A 22,674-nucleotide genomic window follows, 5' to 3' on the forward strand; every position below is an offset into this window, starting at 1 on the left:
ACACTTAACTTCATGTTTTACCCAGCACTGTTTTGTGGGTTCTTGGTTTTTCTGTCAATCGCTTTATCACCGCTGTATGGAGGACACTGACAAGGAGCTCTGGTGATCACATTTTATTGAACATTTGGAGGAAAACATGAACTGGCCATAGCTGATTAAACGGCTCATCTCCCTCTCCGCTATGAAACCAAAGACTATTTGATGCTGCACATACTGTTCTATCTCGTGATCATTAGGGTGCTGTTCTTGTGATATTATCTCCTAAATACTATTTAAAGTCATAGAACATTTGAATAGTTTATTTGCAAAAACAGATAACTTCATTTTTATTAATTCTCACAAATCGTACTCGGTTACAAACGTAACCTCGGTTCCTTGAGATACAGGAATGAGTACTGCAGATGGGGGAAAACTCCTTTTCTCCGATTCACTGAAGTCTTTTCAATAATGCAGTGTAACTACACAGCCATTGGATCGAGCAATGTAACTTTTTGAATGGACGGGACGTCCAAGTTATAAAACCTGACAAATGTGGACGGTGAGGACCAGCCGGCCGCCTCACAGATGTCCTTAATAGAGACACCACTAGACCATGCAACAAAGAGGCCATTCCTCTAGTGGAGTGGGCTTGTACTCCTATGGGGCAACTTAGGCCTATAGAGGAGTATCAAAGAGCGATAGCGTCGACAATCCAATGCGAGAGCCTCTGCTTTGTGACCGGAAGCCTCTTGGTGCTGACACCAAAGCAAAGTAAACCCAACTTACGCTCGTTTTCAGAGGGAGGTAGCACTGTGAGAGTGATAACCTGTGCTCTGAATGGAGTCAAGAGCACTTTAAGTATGTAGCCATGCCTGGGTTTCAGGACGACCTTTGAGTCTTGGGGTCGAAGGTCAGCTGACCTTAGCAATTCAAAGGGCAGGCCTTTGAGCACTCCGAGGACTGTGGAGAGGTGCGAGGGGGATTCCACCTCCTAGAGCCTCTCAAGAAACGAATGACTAAGCCGTTTTTCCCCACTGACTGGCCAGTGATGGGAGCATGAAATGCTGCAATCGCTGCTATGTAGACCTTGAGCGTGGAGGGTGTGAGGCCTTTGTCCAGACGCTCTTGGAGAAATGACAATATCGAAGATATGTCACACTCAAACGGATCTTCGTTCCGGGTTTCGCACCAGGCGATGAAGACCGACCACTTTTGGGTGTAGAGGCGTCTAGTAGACGGAGTTCTAGCCTGAGAAATGGTGTTCAGTACATCCTCAGAGAGGTTGACAGGCTCCCATCGAGGGACCAGTGGTGCAGAGCCCACAACTCAAGGTGGGGGTGCCACATTGTTCTCTTTGCCTGAGAGAGGAGGTCCCATCTCAGGGGAATTGGCCACAGGGCTGCGATTGACAGCCCAAACAGCTTGGAGGACCAAAGCTGGTTCCTCCAGAGCAGGGCCACTAGGAGAACTCTGTGATTGCCTTCCCTGACGCGTCTGATGACCTGAGGGATCAGGGCGACTGGAGGAAAAGCATAGAGGAGGAGGCTGAGCCAGTCGTGGGCCAGCGCATCCCTGTCCTTTGAAAAAAAGATTGGGCAGTGAGAGTTGTCTTCTTAGGCGAAGAGGTCGACCTCTGTCTTCCCGAAGATCTCCCAAATCTTGAGAACCGTCTGGGGGTGGAACGTCCACTCGTCTGAGGGGACATTGCTCCAGGACAGCATGTCTGCTCCTTGGTTAAACTAGCCCAGAATGCGTGATGCCCTCAGAGACTGCAGGTTGGGCCGTGCCCACACCAAGAGCCCCTTTGTCAGCGTGAAGAGGCGTTTGGTCCACCCTGGTGATTTATGTAGGACACCACTGTCATGCTGTCCGATCAGACTAGGACATGGTATTCCGACAGGACCGGTAAGAAAACCTGGAGGGCCCAACAAACTGTTAGCATCTCTAAGCAGTTGATGTGTAGACAGCTCCCATCTCTCGACCAAGAGCCAAAGGCTGGTCTGCCCTCACACAGAGCACCCCAACCCATGTTGGATCCATCTGTCGATACCATCATCCTTCTGGACACCACCCCTAGGTGAACCCCACAGTTGAACCCCTCTGTATTTAAAAAATGTATTTAGATATCACTTACAGTACATCTGAACCCATAGTGTACTACAAGTAATAACTAAATTTTTTTAATATACTATCTCTGTATTTAAAGCACATTTTAGTTCATATTTCATGATGTCTCAAAATAGCACAGTTGAGTACACTTAGATGTTAAGATTATCTTAAGAAGTACTAAAGAAGAATTTTGAACAAATTTAGTGTGCCAAAATAGAGGACTTTAAGTACATTATAGAAGTGTACTTTTTTTTCACCTGGGTGCACACTAACATGACTGCAAGTTTTTCAGTTGTCATGAAACATGACATACAGCTCTTATACTGTCCAGCAACATGCTCATGTTGTTTCATTTAGATTGTGAAAGTCTATTCTTATAACTCAACCCTCCAAACAGAAGCATAAAGTTATCTTTGACAAACAGCAAATAACTATATTTTGAATGACTGTGGTGGCTCATACCAACTGTATTAACCAAAAAGTTTGAGAATGCTGTAATATAATAAAATATATCATGCACAAAATAAAGTGAAGTGTGGCCAAAATGTTAACATGAACTGTTAATGAAACATGGAAACTGCTCCTGGGGGTGTATTACAGAAAATTTCTATCTTAGGTCTTAAGACACTTAATGTAGACAGTTAATGTCGGATTTTTCACAAATTCGTATTACAGAAGCAAATCGTAACTTGATTTAGGATTCTTATCCTATCTTACACAATCTCATCTGCTGTAGTTAGGAAATCTTAAACCGCTCCATTGAGTTCTGTAATCAACGCTCCACTGAGTTCTGTAATCAACCGTCAGGTCTGTTACCAAGCAACCAAATACGCGCAAACTGCTTCTGATGTAAACCTAAAATCAAAATGGAGAAACAACAGCGCGCTTTTAATTCCAATGTGGCAGAGACTCAAATTTCCATTGAAAAGGTAACGTTACGGTGCATTCACACGGGGTGCTGGCGTTAATGCTTCTCATTTACTTTGAATGGGTGACATCATGCGTTGCCGAACTGAATAGAGTGCCCCAGGGATGACGCGTTTTTGTAGGCAAAACCTGGAAGCGAGTTAGCATTTTAGGGCTTCCAGTTCCAATGCCGTAAAGTCTATGGGTTTTTTAATGGGTTTTTGCTAAATCGCCTGAAATAAGGTCTGTGGTTAACAAAGCCTCTAATTATTTTCACGTTTTTATCTATGACATAAAACACACCAGTTATAACCCGCTTGTGATTTTTTAAACCTTTACTGTGTCTTAATAACGGCGGTTGCTAACAAATTGCTAAAAGGGACTACTTCCTTTGGCAGGGACTTTAGACGTCATCATGACAAACAGGACATTTGGACTGCATTTCTCATGAAAAAGTGGATACGTATTCATACACAGCACAGATCATAATCAGCGAGCATGTTTTTAAATAACGTTGTTTTTTAAATACAGTTTGAGGAAGCTTGGTGGTGACGACGTTGATCCGCGACCATGGTGTGCTGTAGTCGGTGTGCTGTAGTACTGTAGTCAGCATGTGACCAGTCGATGAATCGCAGTTTAAGTTACTTCCGTATTGGCTTCACGAGAAACTGGGGGAGGTTGCCGCTTGGTTCCGTCGCGTCGCTTCACTCGCGTTGCAAGCGGCAGAAGTTGAAGATTTCTCAACTTTTCAAGCGCCAACGCAGGCGTCATTCAATCAGATCGCCCTATGCAAATATCCTAGAGCAGTCGCTAGCCAATTGCATTCGTGCAACACCGTAAAGTAATGTGACTGGCTGGTATCACTATAACGGTCGCGTCAACACAAGCTTCAGACACGCCCTCTGTCAAGCGTTGCCGCTGACGCCCCGTGTGAATGCAGCGTTAATGTGACGAGCAGGGCGGGCTAGAGCCCTGAGAGAACGGCGGTGCAAGCGCAGATGAGCTGACGCTCATTATCACTCGTGCCACCGGCCTCGCGCTGTTCTCACGGCTCTCGCCCGCCCTGCTCGTCACAGTTAAAGCCTTCAGCAAGTTTTCACATTCGCTCACTCACGAAGATAAGGAAATATTTCATTAAAATTGCAGCACATCTTCTGGGTCCTCCAAAAGTTTCTCCACTATTAAACGTCATTCCTCTTTGTCTTGTATTAATAAATGTAACGGCATTCTCGAAAAGGCTTTTGTACAGTGATTTTTACCGTTGGATTTCAGATAGGCCTAGGTTTGAAGTTTAGGACAACCTGGTGTCCTAAGATAACTTTTAGGATTTTTTGTCGAGTTAGTGATGCTTCTGTAATACCCGTTTCCTATCCATAGTTAAGATTATGCACATAAGAAATGTCATTCTGTAATAGCTTTTGTCCTAAATGAGGTCCTAACTGAAATTACCATGGTTACCAAATAGATAAGATACTTAAGTTACACTTAACTTCAGGTTTTAACCAGCGCCATTTCTTGGGGTCTTGGTCGTTCTGTCAATCAGTTTATCACCGCTGTATGGAGGACACTGACAATGAGCTCTGGTGATCACATTTTATTGAACATTGAGGCAAACATGAACTGGCCATAGCTGATTAAACTGCACGTCTCATCTCCCTCTCTGCTATAACCACTGCCATCAAAGACTATTTGATGCTGCACATACGGTTCTCTCAGGATTGTTAGGGTGCTGTTCTTGCATTATTATCCCCTAAATACTATTTAAAGTCATAGAACACGTCTAAACTTAAAGGTGCCCTAGAATGCTTTTTCAAAAGATGTAATATAAGTCTAAGGTGTCCACTGAATGTGTCTGTGAAGTTTCAGCTCAAAATACCCCATAGATTTTTTTTAATTAATTTTTGTAACTGCCTATTTTGGGACATCATTAAATATGCACCGATTCAGGCTGCTTCCCCTTTAAATCCTCGCGCTCCCCACCCCGAGCTCGCAACTCTATAATACCTTGCATAAACAAAGTTCACACAGCTAATAAAACCCTCAAAATGGACCTTTACAAAATGTTTGTCATGCATGCTGCATGCTGCATGCATGGATCAGATCATGTAAGTATAGTATTTATTTGGATGTTTACATTTGATTCTGAATGAGTTTGTGGCTATGGTCCGTGGCTAAAGCTAACATTACACACTGTTGGAGAGATTTATAAAGAATGAAGTTGTTTATGAATTATACAGACTGCAAGTGTTTAAAAATGAAAATAGCGACGTGTCTCCGTAACTCTTGTCTCTGTGAATACAGTAAGAAACGACGGTAACTTTAACCACATTTAACAGTACATTAGAAACATGCTAACGAAATATTTAGAAAGACAATTTACAAATATCACTAAAAATATGGATCATGTCAGTTGTTATTGCTCCATCTGCCATTTTTTGCTATTCACCTGTTCTTCTGAAGTCTTTTAAACAAATTAAATTTACATGGAGGAAACAATGGTGTTTGAGACTCACTGTATGTCATTTCCATGTACTGAACTCTTGATATTCAACTATGCCAAAGTAAATTCAATTTTCAATTCTATGGCACCTCTCCCCACAGAATGAACATCATACCTGCATGAAAATCCTTCCCAGCTAAGACAAATTATAGTTTAGTAGTACTTTGTAAACTTCATGACTTGCTAATTGACAACATAACTAATTTCTCTCCTCACATTAGCGTCACCTTACATTTAACTCCTGGTAGTTCAGTACATTGCTTTCCCATCAAGGTCATGTTTTTTGCTGACAACTGTTTTGAACCTTTTGCTGCCAAGCTCCTGAAGAGGATTGAAAACAGGTCTTTCATTAGGTTGTGTATGTTTGGGTCTTCGGGAACCCTCCCAGGTGGAGAAAAAAAAAAAAAAATTTCAATAAAGTACTTAAAGTGCTCTATTTTTGTGCACTAATTTTGTACTTAGGATTCTTAATATACTAAAAATTCTTCTTTAGTACTTAAGTACAAAATTAGTGCACAAAAAGAGCACTTTAAGTACTTTATTGAAATGTACATTTTTTTTTTTTTTAAGTATATTAAGAATCCTAAGTGTACTCAAGAACACCTAAGTGTACTCAACTGTGCTATTTTGGAGACACCATGAAATATGAACTAAAAAGTGCTTTTAATATACGATCTCTGTATTTAATATATTTAGTTACCACTTGTAGTACACTATACTATGAATAGTATCCAAATATTTTTTTTTTTTTAAATACAGAGATAGTACATTAAAAGCACATTTAAGTTCATATTTCATGGTGTCTCAAAATAGCACAGTTGAGTACACTTAGATGTTAAGATTATCTTAAGTACTAAAGAAGAATTTTTAGTATATTAAGTATAAAATTAGTGCACAAAAATAGAGGACTTTAAGTACATTATAGAAATGTACTTTTTTTTTCTTCACCTGGGTGGCATAACAAAAACACTAGCTGTTCAATAAAGCATTTATTGGAAAAAAGTAACCACACACAGAAAGATGTCTTATTACAATTTGGTGAGAAGAGGGAAACGATGCCATGGTTTGGTTACAGGCTTCACTGGAGGCTCGGCAGTAGCCGTCACCAGAGGCTTGGCAGCAGGCATCACCGGAGGCTTGGCCAGTTTGGTGACAGGCTTCACTGGAGGCTCGGCAGCAGCCGTCACCAGAGGCTTGGCAGCAGGCATCACCGGAGGCTTGGCCAGTTTGGTGACAGGCTTCACTGGAGGCTCGGCAGCAGCCGTCACCAGAGGCTTGGCAGCAGGCATCACCGGAGGCTTGGCCAGTTTGGTGACAGGCTTCACTGGAGGCTCGGCGGCAGCAGTCACCAGAGGCTTGGCAGCAGGCATCACCGGAGGCTTGGCCAGTTTGGTGACAGGCTTCACTGGAGGCTCGGCAGCAGCCGTCACCAGAGGCTTGGCAGCAGGCATCACCGGAGGCTTGGCCAGTTTGGTGACAGGCTTCACTGGAGGCTCGGCGGCAGCAGTCACCGGAGGCTTGGCCGGTTCGGTGACAGGCTTCACCGGAGGCTTGGGCGGTTCGGTGACAGGCTTCACAGGAGGCTTGGCAGCAGGCGTCACCAGAGGCTTGGACGGTTCAGTGACAGGCTTCACCGGAGGCTTGGGCGGTTCAGTGACAGGCTTCACCGGAGGCTTGGGCGGTTCAGTGACAGGCTTCACCGGAGGCTTGGGCGGTTCAGTGACAGGCTTCACCGGAGGCTTGGGTGGTTCGGTGACAGGCTTCACAGGAGGCTTGGCAGCAGGCGTCACCAGAGGCTTGTACGGTTCGGTGACAGGCTGTACCGGAGGCTTGGGCGGTTCGGTGACAGGCTTCACCGGAGGCTTGGGCGGTCTGGCAACAAGCTTCACTAGAGGCTTGTGCAATTTGGCAGCAGGCTTCACTGGAGGTTTGGCCAGTTTGGTGACAGGCTTCACTGGAGGCTCGGCAGCAGCCGTCACCAGAGGCTTGGCAGCAGGCATCACCGGAGGCTTGGCCAGTTTGGTGACAGGCTTCACTGGAGGCTCGGCGGCAGCAGTCACCGGAGGCTTGGCCGGTTCGGTGACAGGCTTCACCGGAGGCTTGGGCGGTTCGGTGACAGGCTTCACAGGAGGCTTGGCAGCAGGCGTCACCAGAGGCTTGGACGGTTCAGTGACAGGCTTCACCGGAGGCTTGGGCGGTTCAGTGACAGGCTTCACCGGAGGCTTGGGCGGTTCAGTGACAGGCTTCACCGGAGGCTTGGGCGGTTCAGTGACAGGCTTCACCGGAGGCTTGGGTGGTTCGGTGACAGGCTTCACAGGAGGCTTGGCAGCAGGCGTCACCAGAGGCTTGTACGGTTCGGTGACAGGCTGTACCGGAGGCTTGGGCGGTTCGGTGACAGGCTTCACCGGAGGCTTGGGCGGTCTGGCAACAAGCTTCACTAGAGGCTTGTGCAATTTGGCAGCAGGCTTCACTGGAGGTTTGGGCGGTTCAGCGGCAGGCTTTACTGTAGGCTTGTGCAGTTTGGCAGCAGGCTTCACTGGAGGTTTGGGCGGTTCAGCGGCAGGCTTTACTGTAGGCTTGTGCAGTCTGGAAGCAGGCTTCACTGGAGGCTTGTGCAATCTGGCAAAAAGCTTCACTGGATGCTTGGTGGCAGACATCAACGGAGGCTCTGGCAGTTTGGCAGCAGGTGTCACTGGAGACTTGGGCGGTTCAGCGGCAGGCTTCACTGCATGGATATAGATAGTTAGCATTAGTCTGTCCTTAGCAGCATTCAGTCTCATAAACAGCACAGATCATGAATGGCAAGTTTTACTTTACATTTACCTTATAGAGTGAATTGTATTTAAAAGTCCCCCTGTAGTCAATTATTTTATCCCTTAAAACTCATCTTTGATCACCAAAATGACAAAAAAAAAAAAAAAAAAACACACATGCATGCCTTAAAGGTCCCGTTCTTCGTGATTCCATGTTTCAAACTTTAGTTAGTGTGTAATGTTGTTGTTAGAGTATAAATAAAATCTGTAAAATTTTAAAGCTCAAAGTTCAATGCCAAGCGAGATATTTTATTTAACAGAAGTCGCCTACATCGAACGGCCAGTTTGGACTACATCCCTCTACTTCCTTCTTTAATGACATCACTAAAACAGTTTTTTGACTAACCTCCGCCCACAGGAATACACAAGAGTTGCGTTTGTAGAGTGTGTTTGTCGCCATGTCGTCGAAACGCTGTTATTTTCCTCCCGCTGTCCAATCACCAGGTCTGATTCCGGCTCAAATTGATAGGGTAAAATTAAAGACATGTTTACAATAACACTGAGCGCGTGCATCTCCACGTTATGGTAAGAGGCGTGACCTTTCCGGGCAAGGAGCGCTAAACTGCTGTCGAATCACAACACAGGAACCGCTGGCACAATCAGAACTCGTTACGTATTTCTGAAGGAGGGACTTCATAGAACAAGGAAGTCATCAGCCCGTTTTTATGACAGTGGAAACAGCGGTATACAGATAAGTAAATTATGTGAAAAATACTGTGTTTTTTTACACGCGAAACATGAACATATATTGCACACTATAAACACAATCAAAGCTTCAAAAAAACACGAAAAACAGGACCTTTAAAATAGCTTGAATGTAACTCTACAACCTTGCCTCAGAGACAGAGCGACACGTGTCATAATCTGAATACCACGCCCACCAGGACAAAAGTGGATACAGGCAGTGAGACGGAGCATAACGGGTCATATTACTATAAGAAATACACTGGAGGGGAACGTAATCGGCGACAGGTGAAATAATTCTTTGACATGGTTAAAAATAATGAATGATTTGTTTTTGTTTATTTAGCATGTTGTCGCCGATTGTGTTCACCTCCAGTGTATTTCTTAATATGACCCGTTGCGCTCTGTCTCGCTGCCTGTATCCACTTGTGTCCTTAAAGGTTCTCTAAGCAATCCTGAGCGGAGTAACTTCCTGTTGACGTTCGAAGTGTTGTCAAACAAAACAGAGGTTAGCTAGACCCTCCCTCCCTCCGCCTCCTCCTCCCCTCCCATCCGTGCTTCCTGAAACAGTCATGAACGCACATTTAAAATCATTCCTGTCGGTTATTGGCTGGAGCGTGTTTATTATGATTCGTGGTCCAGGCTGCACCATTTTGTTTTTGCTGCCGTTTTTGGAGCTTGTGGCGACTACAGAGACCACGTTTTTTTACAGTGTGTTCAGGGGACAGGCAGCTAGCAGATAGTGAGGAGCAGTGTTGGGGGTAACGCATTACAAGTAACTTGAGTTACGTAATCAGATTACTTTTTTCAAGTAACTAGTAAAGTAACACATTACTTTTTCAATTTACAACAAAATATCTAAGTTACTTTTTCAAATAAGTAACGCAAGTTACTTTTCACATTTATTGACTGACAGATCTCCTGTCCCCATATTGAGAGAAATAAAGTGCAGAGGTGTTGTGTGCGCTGTGTAAGCATGATGGTTATTGTAGTTTTAGACTAAATGTGAACATGCATGCACTCATCTCACTTGCACGAAAACATTCAGTATTCCTCAAAATGAATAAAAACAGTGAAATGCAATCTCAGAATTTTTGCAAACCTGTAATAATAAACTATATTAAATTACACAAATATACTTTATGTATTTAATCTCAATTATTAACCAATGTCTTTGCGGCTGACCTTCAATGTACCTAATTCAACCATACTAATAAGCAAAAATACTTTAGATTAGATTTAGAAATAAGAACTAGAACTTCCTTCTTCTGTATCCTATTCTTCTTTAATCCAGAATGGCAGCACAGCTGAAAGGTTTGTTTGAGCTGCGCCCTCTACTGTACAGGTGTAAATATGCATTACCTTCAGCCTGAGGCTTATTCATTTCACTTTTGGTGTGAAAGGGCCTTTTTGCCAAAAATATAACTTTTTTGTTGTTATTAAAAAACAAACAAGCAAGCTCAGCCCCAGTGAAAAAAAGTAACGCAAAAGTAATGTAACGCATTACTTTTCATAAAAAGTAACGAAGTAATGCATTTAGTTACTTTTTTAGGGAGTAACGCAATATTGTAATGCATTACTTTTAAAAGTAACTTTCCCCAACACTGGTGAGGAGATGTTTGCTGTATGTGACAAAAAATGTTTTGGCCTAAAAATGCGTGACATCACTTAGAGGACCTTTAAACATTCGTTTTTTGGGGTTGACAGCTTATAAAAACTTATTTCTGGGTTTTTTAGCATGTTAGCTGTACACCTTATTACAAAAAAAAAAAAAAAAACAGAACAATGCCTAAAAGCTGCTTTGTGACAAGTCAGAAAAGACAAGGAAGCAGCGTCACGCTATACAAAGTCAGTGGAGACGGTTGGATTGTGGATTGAAATCATGCAGGCGCCCGTGCCTTCTCCGTACATGAAATAAATGCACATCCTTGAATGAGCGCGTATTTACTTGAAGTTATCAGGTAGGCTAATATCTATGTTTTGATCCATTCAAGAGGCGGCCAAAAAATCAGAATTTATAATGGACTGAATAGCTCTCAGAACTTGGCGTGCGATTCCACACTGACTGAATATGCACACGAATCACGGTCACATGCACACGCTCAGAGCAATATTGTTTTAGCTACGTTTTATAGTTTTAAAATATTTAAAAGGACAAAAACAAACTTTATTGGCTTTACTTCAAGTCAGCAGTCACTTTAGTTTGGCGCAAGCTCCCATGTGCTGGTTTTAGAGTGTCTTTGGTTTACCGCGGTTTCAAACATAAAATACTCAGCAATGTTGCCGACTTCTGAATTTGCACATGGTTTGTCTTAAAGCATATTAAAAACACTACATAAACAGCATCAACTTGATTTTCACCACAGGGGGTCTTTAAGTATTTGTAAATTTTGTAAAGGCATCCTGTGCTTGAGAAACATGCTAAATCGGCTTAATACTTGACATTAAGAGTGATAAGACAAACAGAAGAAAAAAAAAGGGGGGGAAAAAAGTGAGAAAGCTGACACAAACACTAATATAAATATAACTGCAAGAAGCAAATAATGGGGTTCAAGCATTTAAAGAGCTTTATGCCATCTATGCTGTTAGGGTTTGAAAACTTGATAAGAAATACGCATGTTTACACAAATACATTGTTTTAGATATGGATATTTGAAAAAATGATGGGCAATAAAGAGTTTACTGCAAGTCTCCTCTGTATAACACCATTTTCAGGTTTCACATTACACAATGTGGCACAATCATCAACTGAGAGCTCAGTACAAATGAAATGATAATCACAAAATGTGACTTTATAAATGTCTAAATAATGAATGCAAAAGAAAAACCTGTGGGAAAATAATATTCCTGTCACTTTATAATATTAAGGTAGAATCAATGAACTCACATGAACTGATTTGGTGTTTTTAGTACCTTTATGGATCTTGAGAGCAAGTAGAATTGCCATCTATGCAGGCCTCACTGAGCCATTGGATTTAATTAAATATCTTAATTTGTGTTCCTAAGATGAACGAAGGTCTTAGGGATGGAGAATGACATGAGGGTGAGTAAATGACATTTTTGGGTGAACTAACCCTTTAAAAGAGTGTATCCTGCTTGTCCCTTTAGTGGAGAACAGTAGAAATTGCTGATAGTTTAGAATTTACTGTGAGCCCTCTGAGCATCAGAAATTCATGAAACTATGCATGTTTCTTCAAAAATGACTTGTTCTCCATATGTAGGGGAGACCAGGGATGATTGTAAAATTTGACATTTGTCTGTAGCCATGAACTAGCTCACCTTACAGCTAAAACATTAAACACACAAATAAAAAAAAAAAATTTAATAAAATGAATTATAATAACTTTGAGTTTAACTAAAGCAGGAATTGCCATATCAAAAAAAGAAGAAAAAAAGGCTATTATATCAAAATTAGTTTGTCCTGCTCTGAAATCTGCTGTGGCTGCCACATAGCTCTACTTTCTCACATGTGGAATAAGGACTAAACCAGGCACGCGTGTCTCAGGTGATTTGCAACTTGATTTGAGAAATTGTAAGTGTTACAAGTTACAACCGACCCAGATAACGACAATCCCCGGTCTCCCATAATAATAATAATAATTATATCATCATCATCATTAGTTTCTGACATTTATACTGACATAGGCCTACTAGAACAACACGTAGTTTGTAAAATATACACCGAGAGGCGTAAATAATCCTTTCAAAAGAATTTGACCGTGTTTTATGGATACCCAATAGGCCTACACATTACGTAGTAGCCTAACTATAAAGTTCAGTCTAAATGAATGGTCTCCTGAAGTTATAAACTTATTATAAATATTTGTTTTTATTTGAGGGTTGTTGTTTGTTTGTTTTTCTCCCCACATGAAACACGAAACAGTTTTGTCACGAGCATTAGGCCTACTTTATCATAAATTTACTTTAAGTGTAATACGTTTTTTTTTTTTTTTAGCACATAATTTATGCATTTCTTCGGACTTTGTGATGAAGCTAAAAGATCTTTTCACCTGCAACTTCAGCGTCTGCTGTGCTCAAACATGCACACAGACACAATAAAACAGCACTCGAGCTGTCATCCTCTCGACCAGCGATCTTCACACTGAAGTCTCCTGACTTATTAGTGAGTAAGAAGGGACAGGCAACGAGGCACACAAAACTATAACAAAAACTCTTAGGTTACTGCATCAAAACATCTGCTAAATCCCACAACAAACGCTGTAAAGACGAGTCAAAGAGCACGCGTGATGAAACTCACCTGTAATCTTGAAGACCTTGACTTTGTTCAGGTGTGTTTAATAATTAGGGTTTGAGGAGCGGGTGGCTGCGTTCACGCTGTACATTGGGGTTCAATTTGACCCCAGCTTATATATATATATATATATATATATATATATATATATATATATATATATATATATAAGAAGAAAGAAAAACCTGTAGGAATTACAGTTACAGAAAAATTCTTAAAGACACGCTCCTGTACAGTAGGTGGTGGTATGCACCTAAAAGTTGTTTACAATCTGGCAATAACCAAGATAAGAAGAAGTAGTTACAGAAAAATGTCTATTTATCATAAACAAAGAATATACTCTAACAAGAAGCGATATCAGCTGCTTTGTTAAAAAAAAACAACAACAACATAAAAAAACCGTACATTAAAGCTGAAATCCAACGTGAATGATAAAATACTATCACCAACACAGAATAAAATACTATCACTAGTGATCATCAAATCCTTTTTACAGTTTATTGTACACACTTTAAGTGTTTAAGTCTTTAAGTCCACTTTTTTCACAAAACCTTTGCTCTCTAGAAACCCAGTCAGTTTGGGTTAAATTTTTTTAAAAGCCTTATAAACACTGAATTATTACCAACATAAGGACATGCATCAGAAAAACTGAGAATGTTGGACAATAAATATATGAATATAACAGCTTGTTTTAGCAGTGTTGTCTGATATCCGTTAAAGCAAATGTGTCCAAAAGTGGGAATTATATGATAAAGGACACAGCAATGCATCATGTAGCCTATTAAGATCATTATGTTTGTAGCGTGATCCATTAAAATGTACAATATAGCCTATTTCAATTCAGACATTATTACTATTACTCCACTAGGTCTGAAATATATTGTTCGCTGCAAACATGATGATCTTAAATTTATTAATTATTAATTTACTATTAATAAGTGTGTAAAGTTGCATAAAATAGAAATACTCAATAAATAGGCTAACTACATTACCTCAGATGGTTGAATGGTTGGGTTCCACAACTGGTAAAATAAAACATATATAAGACAAAACAACATTTACTGTAGGATACAATTACTGCCATACAATTTACTGGTGACTTAATTTAAAAAAAAAAAAAAGCTGTTCTATTGCGCTTCTGATTTGGCAGTGAAATTTGCCAATTTTGGGTGCATAAGATGTGAAGGAGTCTATGGTCCATTTAGTATTTTCACCCTTTCTTTTTTTACATCCGAAAACTGGAAAATGCTGCCTTCTGAGGACACATTTCAAGTTAGTAAGGCATCAAGGCACATCTGAATCCAATGTTAGCTTCAATTCCTGTCTCATGAGATACCTTCCTCAGATCGATTTTTGAAGGAAGCATGGATGTATCCTTAGCTGCCTTTGATATCCCACAATCCTGTGCTTTCCATTCTGTGACAGTTGAGCTAGAAAAATAAAGATGGCGTCCGAAAGTTGTGTTTGCTGCTCATTTTGTGTATAAATGTACGATTTTGACCAACATATTTCAATTTTGATATAATTTCTATCGAGAAATTACTAGAATTAAATATTTGTTTAGTTCTCACCAAAGCTCGCGCTATATTGCTGTAGATCATTAAACTGTTACGCTGCCTCAGAAGTCTGTCCGAAATCAGTTTCGTGAGGTGCCTTAATGCACAAACGCTGCCGTACAAGTCATTCTCTTATAAGACAGTGAAGCAGCAAGACAGCTACCTAGGTTTTCGGACGCAGCCTATGTTTTTACCCCATAATGGCGGCCGCGCTACCAGAGCACCATCTAGTGACTGTTACCCAAAAAGTATTAAAGTGTCACCTCTCAGGTTCTAAGCTCTTTGCCATAAATCAGAGGCACATAGGCTACGTTTGCACTGCTAAATGTGGCCCAAAACCGTTTTTTTTTTCTTTTTTCTTTTCCCCCACAGTGCCCACACGTGACTCAGATCTATGAACAGTATAACCACATAGAATCTGATCTTGTGCCATTTCCATATGTGGTACCTAATCCAATACAGGTCAGATGTTTTGTAATGTGATCGCAGTGTGAACAGTAATATCGGCATGTGATTTTTACGTCACTCGAGATAAACATTCGTCATGATTCTGTGCTCATGGGAGTCTATTCAAAGATGTGTCAGAACACAAAAGTAGGCTAAAGGCCTGTACACACCAGGACGAATATCGCACGCGTTTATCGCCAGCATTTTTCGAGATGTTTTTTGTGTTCACACCCAAGCAATTTTCACTGGCGATGCGCAGAGTGAATGTGCAAATTCACTCCCTGACAGTATGTGGCGCTAGTGCTGAACGATAGTGCAAATACACATATGATATATGACATTAATACAGTTAAAGAAGATAAAAAAAAATGCAGATATTAAATGGCATATACAGGTCCTTCTCAAAAAATTAGCATATTGTGATAAAGTTCATTATTTTCCATAATGTAATGAAAAAAATTAAACTTTCATACATTTTAGATTCATTGCACACCAACTGAAATATTTCAGGTCTTTTATTGTTTTAATACTGATGATTTTGGCATACAGCTCATGAAAACCCAAAATTCCTATCTCAAAAAATTAGCATATCATGAAAAGGTTCTCTAAACGAGCTATTAACCTAATCATCTGAATCAACTAATTAACTCTAAACACCTGCAAAAGATTCCTGAGGCTTTTAAAAACTCCCAGCCTGGTTCATTACTCAAAACCGCAACCATGGGTAAGACTGCCGACCTGACTGCTGTCCAGAAGGCCATCATTGACACCCTCAAGCGAGAGGGTAAGACACAGAAAGAAATTTCTGAACGAATAGGCTGTTCCCAGAGTGCTGTATCAAGGCACCTCAGTGGGAAGTCTGTGGGAAGGAAAAAGTGTGGCAAAAAACGCTGCACAACGAGAAGAGGTGACCGGACCCTGAGGAAGATTGTGGAGAAGGACCGATTCCAGACCTTGGGGGACCTGCGGAAGCAGTGGACTGAGTCTGGAGTAGAAACATCCAGAGCCACCGTGCACAGGCGTGTGCAGGAAATGGGCTACAGGTGCCGCATTCCCCAGGTCAAGCCACTTTTGAACCAGAAACAGCGGCAGAAGCGCCTGACCTGGGCTACAGAGAAGCAGCACTGGACTGTTGCTCAGTTTTGCATGTCATTCGGAAATCAAGGTGCCAGAGTCTGGAGGAAGACTGGGGAGAAGGAAATGGCAAAATGCCTGAAGTCCAGTGTCAAGTACCCACAGTCAGTGATGGTCTGGGGTGCCATGTCAGCTGCTGGTGTTGGTCCACTGTGTTTTATCAAGGGCAGGGTCAATGCAGCTAGCTATCAGGAGATTTTGGAGCACTTCATGCTTCCATCTGCTGAAAAGCTTTATGGAGATGAAGATTTCGTTTTTCAGCACGACCTGGCGCCTGCTCACAGTGCCAAAACCACTGGTAAATGGTTTACTGACCATGGTATTACTGTGCTCAATTGGCCTTCCAACTCTCCTGACCTGAACCCCATAGAGAATCTGTGGGATATTGTGAAGAGAAAGTTGAGAGACGCAAGACCCAACACTCTGGATGAGCTTAAGGCCGCTATCGAAGCATCCTGGGCCTCCATAACACCTCAGCAGTGCCACAAGCTGATTGCCTCCATGCCACGCCGCATTGAAGCAGTCATTTCTGCAAAAGGATTCCCGACCAAGTATTGAGTGCATAACTGAACATAATTATTTGAAGGTTGACTTTTTTTGTATTAAAAACACTTTTCTTTTATTGGTCGGATGAAATATGCTAATTTTTTGAGATTTTTTGAGAGGGTTTTCATGAGCTGTATGCCAAAATCATCAGTATTAAAACAATAAAAGACCTGAAATATTTCAGTTGGTGTGCAATGAATCTAAAATATATGAAAGTTTAATTTTTATCATTACATTATGGAAAATAATGAACTTTATCACAATATGCTAATTTTTTGAGAAGGACCTGTATATGAGAGATGGTAGTCAGAAACGGTAGTGCAAATTAACATTTATGAAATAGACATTCTCAACTATATTTCTTGAATGTAAAAGAAAAAAAAAAAAAAACAGCAAAAATACGATACACATCTATTGGTATGGCCAAGAAGTGGCAGAGCACTCATATAGTGTGCGTCTCAATTAGCTCACTAGTTCACTAGTCAGGGCACTGATCAGGGAGTCGGCCACATTCATTTACACGGTACACTGATACATGACCTAGGAAGCTAGGGAGCTGTTTGAGACGCAGGGATAGTTTGTAGGGGTCTTCCTTGTCTACTTACTTCCTCTTTGTCGTCTTGGTATCAATGTGTGCTCGGCAAGACTGTTTTATGCTTGAGCGCCACCAAGTCGTGTTTTACTGTAACTTCAGCAGCTCCAGACACGTGAACAAATGCGCCAATCTCATTGGTCGGCTAGTTTTTAACGTGGCGCGTCAAACCAAAAAAACGAACCCGAGGCGTTTTTTAAAAAATGACGCTTTTATGCCTCGCGTTTTTCGCGTCGGTGTGCACACTCACATTGGCGCCCGTTGTTTAGTCACGAGGCGTTAAACGTCGGCGAAAATCACGTGCGATATTCGTCCCGGTGTGAACAGGCCTTAATACAGAGATAGCTCTATGATACAAGCAAAACATGAGGGCTTGTATCATACAACTTTCAGACCTCTGCTCTCTTTTGTCACATCAATCTTTATTTTTCATATTGCCTGCTTATAATTTCACCGGCTTCCGTGATAAATCACACTTTAAATAAATGGGCAATAGCTTACTTTAACGTGCTCCCTGTTTACTTCCGTATGACAGCATGCTATGTGTGTGTGTGTTGCCAAGTCCACGATTTTCCAGCAGAATTGGGTTACTTTTTCACTTTTGACATGGGTTGTTTTGCAACTCGGTGGGATGAAGTGTACGGAGCCCGGGACGACATGCGGGAAAAAAATAGTAGGCTAAATCCTGCGCACGATTTACTCATTCGTTCCATCAATTTACTAAAACGCGCACATGATTTACTATTTCATTCCCTCGATTTATAAATCATGTGCAACATTCATAAATCGAGGGAATGCAAAATCGTGCACACGATTTAGTAAATCGAGGGAACGAATTAGTAAATCATGCACACAATTAAATATTTGTTCTTGTATTTCATGCCGTGGGGCTTTGTAGAATCAACCGCACTAATGTAATATTTAACCCCCAAAATGCGATTTTTACCGGATACCCCACGGAACGCAACTGGGCTAGTTTTGGACTATAGTTTTGAGAAGCAATTGAGTGGATTTTGTGGAAAAAACCTGGCAAACCCGTTTGTATTTTTCATTTGCACATGCAGGTCAGTTCAGAACCATGATCTGTTCACACTGGAAATCTGATATTGGCCAAATTCAAAACAACGTGAACACATACAAAAAAATCTGATCTAAAATCGGAAATGTGCATTAAGGCTCACAGTGTGAAAGTAGCCATAGAGATCTCTGGATGTGGCCAGCTGCTCCACTCACAACTTTTGTGATATATTTTGTGAATATATTTAAGCATTATAAAATACATTAAAATCAGTATTTATTTTCCCCCAAAGGTTAGAATTTGTAATTGTAGAATTTGTTGGTTGTTTGAGTTCTTTTGAAGTGTTTTTTTTTGCATTGTACTAGCAAACTCTTTAAGTCAGCAGCTTATAGGTATATACTAGAGCAGTGGTCTCAAACTGCCGGCCCGCGGGCCATTTACGGCCCGCCCTCCCCCTCTACCCGGCCCGCAACTGATCTCAAAAATAAAACATAATCCGGCCCGCTAAATTATTATTATTATTATTCACTAGTTGCTACCTGTCTGATATGCAAAGAAAAAGTCGCCGTTCTATGGGATCATTCACATATCGCGTCACATAAGCGGCCGAGCCGCATTCTCCTTCTTTCCAATGCGCTTTCGCTCCAGTGGCGTCTGTCGTTGCTATGCAACCATGAGCCGCGCTCTCAACCGCGTCGCTTCTATTATGAGCGCGCTTGCCTAAATTACAGTAAAAGCACTTGACTTTAAATCACGAGCGTCGATTTAAACCACCGAAACGCGTCCGATGCAACTATTAAACGTTACCGATGCTCAAACGGCATCTTGAACAATTGTGTCTCAGCTGTGTAAATGTTAAAAGCTAATAATGTATGTAACAATGAGAGATTTTTATTTTTTGGCAAAATAAAGTTGATATATATATATATAGCTCCAGTTTTTTGTTTATTTCTGACCCCTCCACGCAACAAGTGTTGCTGGTTTTGTTCCTAAATTACTAATTTTTTTATTCCATGCACCTTGTTGGATGTGAGAAGTTGCACCAGACTATTGCAATTAATAGTATTATATTAGTAGTGTTATATTAGTATATTAGTAGTATTATATTAGTAATAGTATTATATAATTATATTACTCTCTGTAACAATGAGAGAGACACTGTATGGTAAATAAAATATTTATAGTATAGGTATAACATTTTTTAGTAGGCCTAATGAAATTTGAAGTAAATGAGAAATAATGCAAAGGAAAGTAAATTTTCTGAAATTTTGCGCTTTCTTGCGCTTGAATGTTAATATGGCCCTCCTATGAGGGGTCAATCACAGAAATGGCCCCCTGCCAATTTGAGTTTGAGACCCCTGTACTAGAGTCTGCTATTTAATCTGCACACTAACATGATTGCAAGTTCTTCAGTTGTTATGAAACATGCCATACAGCTCTTAAACTGATAAGCAACATGCTCATATCGTGTAGCTTCAGTGTTTCATTTAGATTGTGAAAGTCTATTCTTATAACTCAACCATCCAAACAGATGCGTAAAGTTGACATAAACAGCAAATAACTTGAATGTTTTTTTCTATGCACTGATCAGTTTTGTCCCGTCTGCAAGCACTATTCAACCACAGCAAATGAGACAAGTGAGAGGAGGCGGGTGTGTATGTCACTTCGCCGTAGGAGAGAGTGAGAACGTACAACTGGTATTGGTGTATCAATACTGCAGAAGAGGTGTTTTGGAACCATTTCAGATATTTCAGTATGGATATGTATTCAAATATGTATATTTTTGACAACACTTGTGTATAGTTAGGTTAGTTGTTACAAATGTTTTTGTGGTGGTTCCCCCACTTTTACTTTGGCCTTACCAGTATTATAAATTGCAAACTTTGTGTCTTCTTCACTCACAGTGAAGAACTTTCATGCCAACGACATGCTTACATGCAGCTGTGAGTTTGAGCATGGCTGGGCATTATTGCCTGCGGCGCTGGCATCAAAACAGCCTGGGTCAGAATTGGAAAGATGTGAGACTGACCGGCCGGTCACCAGTCTGGGCCGTTCATGCAGAAAATCTGCTGATTCCAGTCCTTGGTCAATCGGTGCATATCTAGTTATAAGGGTTTTGGGGTAACACTTTAGAATACTGATCCTTCATTAATGAATAACTACACAGGAACAAATGAATAATGCATTATTAACACTCTAACTACTATTAACTAACAATAAACTCTGATTAATGAATTAGTAAGTAATAGTGCTCAGTTGTAGGTGGTAGTTCACTATTAACTAATCAGTAACTACTAAGAACTACTATATACAGGTTCATAATTAACATGAATGATGCATAGTGTATAATTAATTCTAAAGTAAAGGCCTTGGTAACCCACTAGTAATGACTGAAGTATTACTAAATACTTAAGAAAGAATTACTAATTATTTGGATCAGTATTCTAAAGTGAAAAACATGATAACTCTCTAGTAACTACTGAAGTCATTGTAAACTTTTGATGTTTTTGTATGTTTTTGTACAGTAATTCCTTATGATATATTTGGTAACACTTAAGTAAGTGGGTCAAGTGGGTTACTATGATCTTCAATTTAGAATACTGATCCAAATAATTAGTAGTTCCTTTAGAAGGATGTAGTAACACTTAAGTAATTACTAGTGGGTTACTATGATCTTCACTTTAGAATACTAATCCAAAAAAGAAGTAGTTACTTTAGAGTTATATAGTAACTCTTGAGTTATTACTATCCAATACTTTACAAAAACCTCAAAAGTTTACAATGACTACAGTAGTTACTACAGAGTTATCATGCTTTTCACTTTAGAATACTGATCCAAATAATTAGTAATATCTTCTTAAGTATTTGGTAATACTTCAGTCATTACTAGTGGGTTACCAAGGCCTTTACTCTAGAATTAATTATACATTATTCATTATTCACATTAATTACGAACCTGTATATAGTAGTTCTTAGTAGTTCTCTGGGAGGTATGAAAAAAACAGTAGTTACTGATTAGTTAATAGTGAACTACCACCTTTAACTGAGCACTATTACTTAATAATTAATTCATCAGTTATTGTTAGTTAATAGTAGTTACTAGAGTGTTAATAATGCATTACTCATTTGTTCCTGTGTAGTTATTCATTAATGAAGGATCAGTATTCTAAAGTGTTACCGGTTTTGGGTTTCTTCTCAAGATACAGTTGCAAGAAAAAGTATGTGAACCACTTAGCAGAATCTGTGAAAATGTGAATAATTTTAACAAAATAAGGGAGATAATTCAAAATGCTTGTTATTTTTTATTTAGTACTATCCTGAGTAAGATATTTAACATAAAAGATGTTTACATATAATCCACAAGACAAGAACAACCAATGAAACAGAGACATACAACACACTCATTATACACAATAATGAATATTAATATATGAGCACGGAGAAAAATGACAACAAACTCCCAAGCACAAGGGAGAAATGCAAAAGAATATTTAAAAGGACTAATAATACTTTCATTACGTTTACGAGCACAACAGTCTCATGATAAACGACACATAGTTTAACAGAGAAATAATAAAGACATAGGCTAGTTTACTTTTGTCCATTCTCTAAGTCTTTTGTTCATCAGAATAATCATGTCATCGCGTTCAGATACACGTACCAGTGTCCACTTTGCACATATATTTCATTTGAAGAAGACTTGATGAAATATGTATGCATACACCGTGCTGGTTCATGTTTGGTGCAGGAGAATGTGTGAAATATGTCTATAAAAACTTTAAACATGGATACTTTATTCTGTATGAGCTAGGATCCATGTGGCTAGTGTTGTTAAACTCATCACGGAGCTCCGCGCTGAAACTGATCATATGTGCGCTCCGCATGTATCATAACAATCATATTTTTCATGTGTTCATATTCAAACTCCAATTCTGACCGCATCACGGGCAAAATACAAACAACACTCATGTGCTGCTGTGCTGAGGGAAACATACAAACGGCTCGCGTGTTTGAACGCAGAGGTGAATGAACAGCACTTTTGTAACATTTGAATTCTCTGCTGTAATGCGATCTCAGGCAAACATATTTTCCATTTGTGCTGGTAGATCACAGCAAAACAAACCACATGCACCCAAAC

At 40.3% G+C, this 22,674-nt stretch overlaps 2 protein-coding genes across 2 annotated transcripts in view; one reads left to right on the top strand and one right to left on the bottom strand.

Annotated features, from left to right (window-relative positions):
- si:dkeyp-14d3.1 (transmembrane protein 132C) overlaps positions 1-22,674 on the top strand; it is a 417,700-nt gene that overhangs the window by 175,744 nt on the left and 219,282 nt on the right.
- LOC125280169 (proline-rich extensin-like protein EPR1) lies at positions 6,475-13,278 on the bottom strand. The gene is made up of 2 exons (XM_048210504.1): positions 13,002-13,278; positions 6,475-8,219 (listed from the first exon to the last, which is right to left on the bottom strand). Exon 2 carries the CDS (start codon positions 8,149-8,151, stop codon positions 6,523-6,525), a length of 1,629 nt encoding a protein of 542 aa, XP_048066461.1. The 5' UTR covers positions 8,152-8,219; positions 13,002-13,278; the 3' UTR covers positions 6,475-6,522.

This window comes from Megalobrama amblycephala, linkage group LG12 (assembly GCF_018812025.1).
Source record: "Megalobrama amblycephala isolate DHTTF-2021 linkage group LG12, ASM1881202v1, whole genome shotgun sequence".
NCBI classification, from domain to species: Eukaryota; Metazoa; Chordata; class Actinopteri; order Cypriniformes; family Xenocyprididae; genus Megalobrama; species Megalobrama amblycephala.

Coding starts and splice junctions, on each gene's coding strand:
- LOC125280169 (XM_048210504.1), bottom strand. CDS start 8,151: ATGTCTGCCACCAAGCATCCAGTGAAGCTTTTTGCCAGATTGCACAAG.